Here is a 12,159-nt window from a genome sequence, read left to right on the forward strand (position 1 = left end):
CTGGTAAACTGGCATCAGTAACTCTCACCTCTGTTTTCCTTCTCAGAAGTTCCCCCTCACCCATCTTCTAATTGCAAGCCCCTCCCTTATATCTCCAATTTCTGGAATTCATTTCACCCCTCACCCCTCCACTAGCACTAGGTTGATAAAATGTTTTATACAAAAGTGGTGAGAACAGTTTAAATGTCTACATACATATAGTTTTACAATTTCCACAGGGATAACTGGTACTAACCAGTACAGGGCTCCTCCAGCACCAGCAAACTAATTTTCAGTTTTTAGGAAGTTTAAGGTGAATTGCAGTATCATTTGTTCTAAGTTAATAGGCAAAGCATTTTTGTGTGAGGTTAACTTAGGCCTGCTCGACACTTAAAAAATTAGATCAACATAGCTATGTGTAGAATATATAATTAAAGAATTAGAGTTAGCTTAAGTTTGGTTAAGAAAATGTGTGCTGTAAAGAAAGGGCCTGACTAGCAAGTAGAAGGTAGGCCTTGAAAACAATGAGTTATAAGGCCAAAAGGAATGGAGGAAAGAGGATGTCAGGTTCAAAAAATAATTAATGAGATAAGGAAGTTTCTAAAAAGAAGGCCTCTGATCAATAGGAATGACTGCAGATGGTTTTAAAGTAAGATAAAAAGAATGTGTCTTTAAAGCCACCAACATGGACCTTCCCTCCCCACATACCAGTGTTATCTTAGAAGTAAAGCCTATGTGAACTGAGATGCAACAAAAAAGCTGCTGGTCAGCAGCAAGGAGAGGAAGAGAAATGGAGGGAAGAAGGTTGTAAATCTTATCTAGATTAAAATTGAAAATTAGGATCAACTGTCTCAATTAGTTGTTAGCTGAAGTTTACTATGACATTTATTTGTTGAAGGGTATAAAAAAAGTTATTAATTTGTGGGTTCTTTGTCAGACCATACCTGATCATGCTGAAGCATATCAGGATGAGATGGTTTTCCCTAGATCTGGCCTATTTGTACACATACTGACCACATGTTTATTAACACTGTTACTGTGTTGGACATAGTGATGGCTTATTTTTAGGCTGTTAGGCATGTTTAGAGCAATTAGATAAAATACCATTTGGCCTTTGGACTTAAAGGAGTTAATGGTTAAGTTATGAGCCCACCAGATGATATTAATATTAATAATTTATAATATTATTAATAATCCCACCACATTGTTCAGGGCTGTGAAAAATTTCATCTCCTGAGCACTGAAGTTAGGGGAACCTACCCCTCTGTGTAGACATGGTTAGGTTGATGGAAGAATTCTTTCACCAGCTTAGCTACCGCTTAGAGAGGTGGATTAACTACATCAATGGAAGTAGATGAGCCCTTAGGCGACATGATCCAGTGGTGTACTTAAAGAAAAACAAAAAATCTAGTATGGACATCTCTACATTACACTGGCTGTAGTTGCATTTAGGGGTATAAACCCTTGAACCATATTATTCTGTATCCTTCTGAATAAAAAGATGACTCAACACAAAGTTATATAGTTAAAATAATGTAGATACCATTGTCTATATCCTTTTGAATTATTTTCCCTCTGAAGTACTCTAGTTTCCCAGCATTTTTAAAAAACAAACACATAAACCTAAGCACTATTTTGTCTGGATTATTTTATGTATGTATTTTACCTGTAAGGTTTTATCAGCTCCACAAGAAGCTATTCTCTGTCCATCCCGGGAAAAGCAGGCATGGTAAACTGCATCTGTATGGGGACGGACAACCAAACGGCAGAGATTCTTCATGGATTTTTTATTTCTACAACACAGAAGTAATAGTCAGTGATTTAAAAAAAAAAAAAAACTATTATGTGAGGTTTCTTCTTTCAATCAGATCCACATTAAAAATGCCTGTACATCTGTATTTTGAAGAGCACTTTAGTATCTTTCACTTTTGTCTTCCAGATTTCAGGATATAAGCGTAACACACATTGCAACCTTCCACATGCACTACAAGAGCTTAAGTATGTCATCGGATAGCTATATGATCTGATCACCCAAAAGTGGGATAATGTTTGTATGAAGGGTTAACAACCTAAGCTGTTGCTCATTAACATGGCATTTTCCTCCCAAAAGTGTATTTAGGACAATTACAGAATCACAGAAGTGTAGGACTGGAAGAGACCTCAATAAAGTCACCTAGTCCAGTCCCCTGTACTCAAGGCGGGACTAAGTAATAACTGAACCATTCCTGACAGGTTTTTCTCTAATTTGTTCTTAAACTCCAAGTGACAGATATTCCACAACCTGTCTAGACAATTTGTTCCAGTGCTTAACTACCCTGACAGTTAGGAAGTCTTTTCCTAACGTCAAACTGCAGCAAGGGAGGTTTAGGTTGAAGCCCATTGCTTCTTATCCTATTCTCAGGAGGTCAAGAACAACAATTTTTCTCCTTCCTCCTTGTAACCACCTCTTATGTACTTGAAAACTGTTATGTCAACCCTCAGTCTTCTCTTCTCTAGACTAAACAAAGCTAATTTTTTCCAATCTTTTCTCATAGGTCATATTTTCTAGACCTTTAATCATTTTGTTACTCTTCTCTGGACTTTCTCCAATTTGTCCACATCCTTCCTGAAATGTGGCACCCAGAACTTGACACAATACTCCAGCTTAGCCTAATCAGCACCAAGTAGAGGGGAAGAATTACTTCTCGTGTCTTGCTTCTTTCAACACTCCTGCTGATACAGCCCAGAACAATGTTTGCTTTTTTTGCAACAGCATTACACTGTTGACTAATATTTAGTTTGTGATCCACTATTACCCTCAGATCCCTTTCCATAGTACTCCTTATTAGGCAGTCATTTCCCATTTCTGTACGTGTGCAATTGAGAGGTTTCTTCCTAAGCGGAGTACTTTCCATTTGTTTTTATTGAATTTCATCCTATTTACTTCAGATTATTTCTCCAGTTTGTCCCGATCATTTTGAATTTTAATCCTATCCTCCAAAGCACTTGCAATGCCTTTTATGTATGTCTTCTATATGTGTTCAAATCCTACCTTATTTCCCAAGATCTCCACGTTACCTTTTACACATATTTGTATCTACCTAAGTTCTTATACATTCCAGGGATGTCATTTATTTTATATTGCTGGTACAACCATCTACACATTATTCCTCTCAGACGTGTAACCAATAGGGAGTTTTCTGGCTATCACTATCTATTGGGAATCCAAATACAAAACCTAACACTCAAGGATTTGTCACACTCTCTATGTAACTTTGGGCCCATAAATTAACAAATGGACTGCAATTATAGCAACTGTCATTTTTCTATCTGGGACAGATGTAAATATAGAAAGGTTAGTTATATTTTTCATTCTTTGATTAAAATTAAGTAATATGACGCATCACGCTAAGGCTGATTTTTATAAGATGCATTTTATCAGGTTTACCAAAAGTTTCTCCAAAATATTTAAGATTATCAAATCTACTGGAAATAAGTTTATTAGAAGCAATTTGCTCACAATATGATTAACAGTGACAATTTAGTAGTTACTAAGTGAAAAACAGCAAATAACTTTTTAGAAATTATTTTACAAATGATAGTATATGAAGTGACAGAAAATTGAAATCAAAATGGCTATTAATTCTTCTTATAAAATGAGATGTCAGAATCAGTCCAAGATTGAATAGTGAAAACTGAAATTGTGATGACTCTGATGCTTAGAATTCTGTTTGGTATCATCATATAACATAATAAGCCTGTCTCTATTAAATCTTTGCTTTGTTAGGTCTTATGTTTAAGCACAAGGTGTTCAGACATCACAATGGGGAGCATGGGATAAGTGTCTGAATAAACAAAGCAACAAATACATATAAAAGCACATCAAAAGATGCCCACGGGTCTTCACTAACAGAGTTTCACAAAGTCTCTCTAGTTCCCTAGACCCCCGCACATCCCACTAGTTCAAGGTTGTCCTATGGAGTTGAGGGTTTTGGGTGGGAGCAAAGAATTGTTAAGTTTCATTAATATTACTGAAATCCTCTATTAGGATGTACTCCGCTAGCAAACCATTTCTCCTAGTAGAGCATGCAGATCTATTTAAATAAATAAATAAATAAATAAATAAATAAACAAACAAACAAACAAACAAACAAACAAACAAAAAAATAAAGTATATACTAATTCAAAATATCTTTTTATCATTTCTTTCTATACCTACATGAATGACTGTTTTCTGCATTTTTTGCAGTGTACAATTTAGGTATAAAAGTAAAAAGAACAACCATTGAATTAATCTGCCATATTATCTTTTTAACCTTTCCGAAGTAATTTTTAGATTTACAATTCCTCAAATAGCTATATTTCTTTTTCTTATAAAAATCATGAAGCTCTTTAAAAAAGTTTATGGATTAACTGTACTTAGAAAATAGTTTTCACAAGAGTTATTTAGTTTCCCTGTATGCAAGAGTTCAGCGTATCAAGATGGTTTGCAACTACTTACATCCATTCCAAGTAAAATGCTCCTTTAACAAGTTCTTGCTGAGCTTGCAGTTTGGCTTGTTGATACACTTCTGAAGTCTCTGGTTGACACAGCCCTAATTGTATAATGTTAGGAAATGGCTGCCTTCCAAGAAGGTGTCCATTTAAAGACAGAAATTCCTGAAAGTTTTCACATACTATACTATCCTGTGAATAAAACAGATATGTTTGATACTATACCCAGAACTGGAAATGGACATTTTTCAAATGAATATTATTCATAAATTTGCATCTTGCATAATACTTCTAATATTCTTTCAGAAATGCAACTTATATTTAGTCCCGCTAGCAAACAGATTTAACGGGATGGAATACTTGGAAGTAACATATGTATTACACTGATTACCCACAAATAATAGGCCAGATACCATCACTTTTACTCACATTGTGTAGTCCCTTAATCCCAAATCAGCCCTCTTAAAGTTAACTGGTCAATTCACAGAGTAATATGACAGAATCTGTCCCAATAGGATATGGGAACCCTACCACACTGCTGCTACTGATTATTAATAACTATTCGATGTTTTTATAACACTACATAAATTATGATTTCTTAATTTTCAATCTTCATATTGAAAATATACACTCAGTTTTTAGTTAAGATATGATTTTATGGTCTATTATTCATCTATATATTAATTTCCAATAATTTATTTTTTCTTCCCCAAACTACAGGCTTTACAGTAAGACAACTCCATAGTTTACTACTCTTTCTTTTGGCCTCTAACCCATTAATTATTTTTAATAACCTAAAATCAAACAGAAAAGCAAGGTCTGGTTAGATATTATTAGTCATTTACCTTATAGTAACATACCTTTTGATCCAGTATATGGCTATACTCCGCATATTCATGAATCAAATGGGCAGGCCCTACCAACTCTGTTTTTGCTTTTATCCAATCTAGAGAAAACATGAGAGCACGAAGTTCCTGTAAGAAAAAAATAACAAGTTTAACAAAAATATATATAAGATAAAAAGTTATTGTATATATAAAATTGTTGTAGCTAGCATTTTTTAAATGTGTACAGTAAAAATCAACATCCCTTCAGGGCTCCAAAGCTTACAATTTGACAACTGACAGACATCAAAGAAAAAAAAAACACGATGTCAAAAGAAGTCATAAAATCAAAAATTTATTACTGGCAAAGTTTAAGAACAGACCTCATCAATTACGAACACCTAAAGTGAGAGTCAGAGACCGCTGATGTAAGATCCTGAAAGAAGGATCCTCAGCCAGAGCCTGAAGTTACTGAGTATTCTGACATATGGAAAGAGAGATGGGATAAGCTTTCCAAATATTAGGTTTAGTTAGATGGTCAAAAACAAGAATACAATCCAACAGAATGTCCTTCTACAGAGAAGACTTTTCAAAGCTTTCACCATCCTGGAAAAAATTAGAAGTATAACTATGCGTAAAGCTGTCACTGCCAAATTTTAAAGCAGTTTCAGGGTAAAACGACCAGAATGGATGGAATAAATTCTGTCTAGCAAAAGGATGAAGCTGTTTCTAGTATCACCTCTATAGTGCATTATTCTATTGCCCAAGAGCGCCACACTAAATATAAAATTAATTAGCTCTATTTAGAGCAGAGAAAACCAATTTTTCAAGTTAAAGACAGACTTTAACGCCCCACCTACAGTAGCAAGTGTTAAAGCCACTTCTAAGCAGTGAAATATTTATAATAGTGGCCGGGGGGATGGGGAGGAGGGATATTCCATAAAATATGATAAATGAGATGAAAACCCAAACCACTTCTTTAAAGTCTTTGAAAGTTTTGCATCCCAGATATGGACACAGGACTTCTGTTTTGAGTGCACCCTAGCCAACCAGTAACAGATCTTCAATACAGTAAAGAATGTTCCATTACCACCATACATTACAATAAATAGAAATGAAAGGCTATAAAAGTTATATTACATATGGTTGACCAGCAGTTACTTTTTTCAGATTCAATCTCTTAGTAATCTTTTTCCAAATGTCCCCAATTTACCCTACCAGATTATTTTTTTACTTTCCGGTAGCACCATTAGTCTGCTAAGTGCTGTACAAATGAAAGACAATCCCATGTTTCAAAGTTTACAATTTTTTTTTTAGAAACCTACATATTTTTATTTGCTTTAGCACAAATGGATTTTCAAGAGGATACAACATGAATAAAAGATCATTTTTTTGCAGGGTCTTTATTTATGTAATAAAAATAATTAGAAACAACAACATAAAATCTGATTGGAACATTTCTAATTTTGAAACTTGACAGAAGTTCACAACTCAAAAACAAAGTTTTGGAGAAATTGATGTAGTTTTCATAAAGCTTTCCTTCCCATTTTTCATCCAATTATAGAGCTAGCTGTAATTGTTCATATTTTGAAAAAAAATACAAACAGGAAGGAAAAAAAAACTAAAATGACAAAATTTCTCTTTTTTGACCAGTGTTAGCCTACAAAACCCTGATGAAGGCATCTGTGTAGATGTCCCCCAACTTCTACATCCACAGAATAAACCATTAAATGTCCAGAATGGCTCTCATATAAAACATCATATAACAAAATAATGGTGAAAGCAGAAATTAAATCTGAGACACTTAACCTAAACTATTTCCCCTCCCTCAGGATTTCCCCATTAGCCAAATTATGCTATTTGTAATGTAAGAAGAAAGCAGTATGGTGAATCCAAAGTATTTAAAAATCACGAGGTAGGTGTCACAGTTCAGTACAACTGCACCTGTACTTCATCTCAATGATCCAACAAAGGTACCCACTCTCCGGCTTCCAGCTCCCCAGCCATTGCCTCTCTTGGGTGGAGACCTGCTTACCATGGTATTTCCAGGCTGCTCAGTTCCCTGCCTTTACTGTTATTCTAAAAAAGAGACCCTACTAAGCAGGCTTGCTTACTTTCTCTTCAGAGAGTAATAACAGAGTGATTGCTAAGAAGTTACCACATAAGCTCTTTCTATTTATTCTTTGGGGAAAAAGCAATACAGAGAAAACATTAAAAAACCATAAGCAAAACTACACACATGCTTATAAGCTTACCAGAGATGACCCCAACTCCGACATGGGCTCTAGCAGATGATTAGTCCTTAAACCCCACAAAGGGGTTTCTTCTGTAATCACAAGTTCATAACAAACTTAGCTAAGAACTAGCTCACAGTCTTAAGCAGCGTCAGTAGGTCAAGTCCTTCCAACCTTTCCCTAAATATTGGGGCCCTCTGTGGACCAGAGATCCTGTCTGTTTGCTGGATCATGAAGAAGACCCTGAGCTTGTTTTAAACCGTGCTATTTTATTCAGAAATCCTTTTTTTGTCTGTTGTTCGCTAGAGAATCCAGTTTGAACTAGTATATTCAAACCTCTCCAGGGGGTGGCTTCAAAGGGATGATAACCAAAGGAATTACATTAGCATGCCTCCTCCTCGAGAAGTTACATATAATCTCACAACACCACAAAACTGCATTTTTAATACAATGAATTCCAACATTAATTTTAATTCAATGAGGTTTAACTTAATTCATTAAAGTTTGTCCAGGATATTGTCCTCTGTCTCATGAGGCTCCCAAAAATCATGAAGTTTTAAAATAATAAAAATAGGTTATTTTTATTTTCCTTCTGGTTTTGGGGCCTTTAAGATTCATGTTATTAAGCTTTTCTCTGCAATAATGAGAAAGCTAGAAAGTTACTTTTTTAAAAATGAATGTTGGTGAAAGACCTGGCTCCAAGGCCTGGGGCATGGTTTTTGCAGAAAAACAAACAACCACCAACCAACACCACACCAAATATTAAAAGACTTCCAATAAAATTACAGGAGTTTGCAACACTGAGGAAGAAATTATAGATAGGAAACAGTTATGCAAGGAGAGAATATGTGGTTGTGGGGGAAAGGAAAGAGAAAGTACATGAGTCTGAACTTACATTCTGCATGTTGGCACTAGCCATGTGGTATGCTAGAAAGTTATACCAGTACATACAGTCCTCTTGAGCTGGAGTAGGTATATGTAGTTTATAATGTTTCTTGTACTGATTTACTATCTTTTTATGCAGCTCCTGCAACAATGAATAGCAACAAATTTTCAATTAATACCATATCAAATCCTGGGCTAAAATATTTCTATTAGTTTTTGGTTTTAAAATATTTTATTGACTGAATCAACTCAAATTTTTAGTTACCATCTCTATAAAGTGTGCAATAAATTAAATAAGCAGCTAAGTTCACTAAATGCACAATTTGAAAGGTTAATTTTTCTTCTGTAAAATTTTTCTACAATATCTTTAGGGTAGTCCCATGTGTAGGTCAGTATCATATTTTCACCAAAGGAAATCCTAAAGTTCTGGGAATATCACACCGAATTTGTCGAACATTGTAAATGTACAAAGCACTTTACAAAATACAGTCATTCTATGAGCTTAAGAGCTCACATTCTATATGCATAAAGTAGTCATGTTTGTGTGGTACCTATACGATCTATTTGTTTTTGTAGTGAATTACATGACTATTGTGAACATTATCTTTTTTACATTGCACAAGGTAAGAGAAAGATATTTTGTCTTGTGGCAGCAGGGGAGGTCTTGAATTTATGAAGATTCTTTCTTGCTTTTGAAAAGAACACTTTTGGCTACTTTTATCTTCTGAATTCCTGGAAAATTTAGAAAGGGAGTTTCAAGAGAACCATGGGACCTGTGTTTTTAAGTCACCTACATTTTTTCTGAAAATCCCACCCTAAATTCTATGTCCTCAAGTACTAGGCTAGCTCACAATTAAGTAGTGAAATTATATGAGATGATTCTTGGTGGGACAAGAGGGAGGATTTCACCTATATCCTACCTCAAGATCACTTCCAGTCAAACCTAGAAAAAGCAGGACAATAAAAGGCTTTCATAATCAGTATCTGTAAACTCAGTTTATAATTAATTACAGGCCTCAAAGGATGCATTATTAAATAGCTCCCGCTCAAATTCTTACTGAAGCTAGTTATCCCTCTGTGACAGAATGCTGGGACACAGTAGCTGTCCCAGCACTCTGGTCACTGGATCACTTATTAAATCACCCCAGAATAAGCCTGAGGGGCAAAGCTGTGCCTAATTCATAGATTGGGGAGTGCAGGAGAGAGCTATAAGGCTAATTAACCCATTAGCCCAGAAAGTAGAAAATGCAAGTGCTCAGGGAAGAGAGACTGGTAGACTTTTCAGAAGCAGGGCCAGGAGAGATCACTCAGAGGGAAGATGTCGTCTGTCTCTCCCATCCTTGGCTGAGTGAGCTACGGAGTGTATGCTATTATAAATTCTGAGCTGCACATGTTGTAAAGGTAGTGGGAAAGGACACTATAAATAAATTGCACAAGCTGTTTGACCAGGAGAAGATCTCTAAACAGTTTGTGGCTAGAAAAGAGGCAAGAGTGGGACAACGCTGACATGCCCTCTCTCTTCATTAGCTACCAGAAAAGAATGCTATCTATTTTAGGAGCAACTATGGGTTTATACAACCAAAATTAATAATAGTTCAGCTTTTTCCAGACCTACTTTTACTTTATATTCCAAGTCATCCACTGAGCTTTGAATGTGCTGACCGATTTGGTATGTCCAAGATATGAATTTGGAAATATTATGCTCCAATTATGGAACTAGACTGTAAGTGAAATACGGAAAACTATTTTTTTTCCAAGCTCTACATTTAAAAGGTTTTATGCTTTTAGGTAGCCCTCATTGGTAAAGCCCTTTGTAACTTGCATAAGTAAATCTTTTTGTTGATTTTGTTCTTCTACTTTCTCTCCTCACTGCTAGTTTTCCAAAACAAGTGTGTGCTAGAAGGTGAAGGGAAAGAAACTGAGAAAAACAGACTATTTGCAATCACTTTCTCATTCCCTGCCTGGATCTCATTCAAGAGACTGCCAAAATGCACATACTTTTCTATACTCAGTGTTTAAAGTAGACCAAAATAAAAAGTGATAATTCCAATTATAGCGTCATCTGACACCTCTTGATATCATGTAGTGATATGGATATTGTATCGCCTTCTACTAGCAATAGATCGTAGTAAGAGAAACAACAGAGACAAAAGAAGAAATGTATCTGAAAGAATCTCATAATTCCAAACAGGCCCACTGTCAGTGAAGCTCAACGTTTTCAAATTTCTCAGTAATCAAACAGTTAAAGGTTATGAATAACTGGAGAGAAAAAAAAAAAAAACCTGTTAAATTAAACAGGCATAGTTCAAGTTAATTGCATTTAGGATTTAGCTTTACAAAAATAGTTAATTAACATTCAGGAACATAGGAATACTTTTGAACCATGGCTATTTTTTATTATAGAAGTATATCTAACACATTAGGCTGACCAGTGTTAAAGCGGAAGTATAAACTAGTTGTGGTTACTGTACCTGAAGCTGGTTGCGATTCTTTTCTGTGAGGAAGTCAAGTTGAAGATCATGCAAATAATAATGGAATGATTTCCCATTACGATCACAAAATAATAGAGATTTATTAACAAATTCTTGCAGTATATCTTCAACTTCTTCAGTCTCCATATCCCAAAGAATACAAAGTACCTAAAAAAAAGCATTTTAAAACATAAAAGGGGCAGGACTAAGGAAGCATCTATTACTCAAAAATTACAAGAGGTCACAAATTACTTAATTTACTTGATAACAAAGAACACATTAATTAATGCATACAACTTCCTACATAACAACAAAACAATGAGGTCAGCAAAGTTAACTTTTCCATATCAAACTAGGTTACAGATCAATCTAGGTTTACACAAAAATGTACATTAGTCATTTTCTTAGCACTAAATATTTCCAAGAAATACCTGAAGTTCTTGATGAGGGATATCAACCTCCAAAGCAAGCACATGTAGAATCTTAGCTTAAAATAACTAGAGAGAAAAGGAAGGGGAGTCTGATGTCCAAAATACTACCATTGGACCAGGTGGCAAGAAGTCAGTGTAATTAAAATGCACAGGAAAAAAATGGCAAACTTGGTAAGGACACACCCTAGATATGAGTCTTTGAGATATAATAATAGATTTTTATTTTTGGGAGAGCAGAGCAAGGCTTCTATTAGTTTACTTAATTTGTTGGTTATAAAATGGTAAGATTATTTAAGAGGACTTTTTAGCTATAATACTAGATTTATTTTTATTACTTATATCTTGCAAATATTAGGATGACATGAACCAAAAAGTTAACTTTAGAAGCAAAAGGTCAAGAAATACTTCTTATCAAGATACATTCAAAATATGTCTCACCCAAACCTTTCCTCTCACACTTTTTGCATCTCTCTGAAGATGTTTCATTTGGAAACATGCCTTAAGAACCAACACTGTTGGTCTAATACTTTCTGATACCATCTGCCTCTGTCTTATCCCTTCCCAGTAAGTCTGAAGTGTCATAGTTTTGAAAGGGGATGGAAGGCATTCAGTTGAGTTGCATCTAATGCTCCTATGAATGTCATCTTAAAAAGACAACCTGGGACTTTGGGTAATCAGAAACACAACTGATGTCAGCAGATCAGCATTCTAATCTTTTAACCTCTTTTAAAATATTATCCTTGATCAACCTATGATCTACAGTAGACTACAATAAGTACATTTTCATTCTACGTAGATATATGACAACATCTGCTAAGCACCTGGAAGGCACACCCATTGACAGTGTCAGCACCAAAAGGAG

The 12,159-nt window shown here is 35.1% G+C and overlaps 1 protein-coding gene across 4 annotated transcripts in view; it reads right to left on the reverse strand.

The window, feature by feature from the left end:
- The window catches only part of APAF1 (apoptotic peptidase activating factor 1), an 80,180-nt gene that overhangs the window by 37,393 nt on the left and 30,628 nt on the right, over positions 1 to 12,159 (reverse strand). For 3 of the 4 annotated variants that reach the window (XR_010921983.1, XM_067559737.1, XM_067559738.1), the window contains 5 exons: positions 10,867 to 11,034; positions 8,406 to 8,537; positions 5,313 to 5,426; positions 4,460 to 4,644; positions 1,646 to 1,772 (listed from right to left, as the gene is read on the reverse strand). Coding sequence is in view for 3 of the 4 variants with exons in the window: in XM_067559737.1 (XP_067415838.1) it covers positions 1,646 to 1,772; positions 4,460 to 4,644; positions 5,313 to 5,426; positions 8,406 to 8,537; positions 10,867 to 11,034 (726 nt within the window). In the remaining variant the exon portion in view is untranslated. Of the gene's footprint in view, positions 1 to 1,253; positions 1,367 to 1,645; positions 1,773 to 4,459; positions 4,645 to 5,312; positions 5,427 to 8,405; positions 8,538 to 10,866; positions 11,035 to 12,159 lie in introns of those variants that run through there. The other variant, XM_067559739.1, reaches the window with a different exon arrangement.

The sequence above is a fragment of the Emydura macquarii genome, unplaced genomic scaffold, assembly GCF_026122565.2.
Source record: "Emydura macquarii macquarii isolate MOO-44397 ecotype Brisbane River unplaced genomic scaffold, CSIRO-AGI_Emac_v2 contig_2205, whole genome shotgun sequence".
Classification (NCBI taxonomy): domain Eukaryota; kingdom Metazoa; phylum Chordata; order Testudines; family Chelidae; genus Emydura; species Emydura macquarii.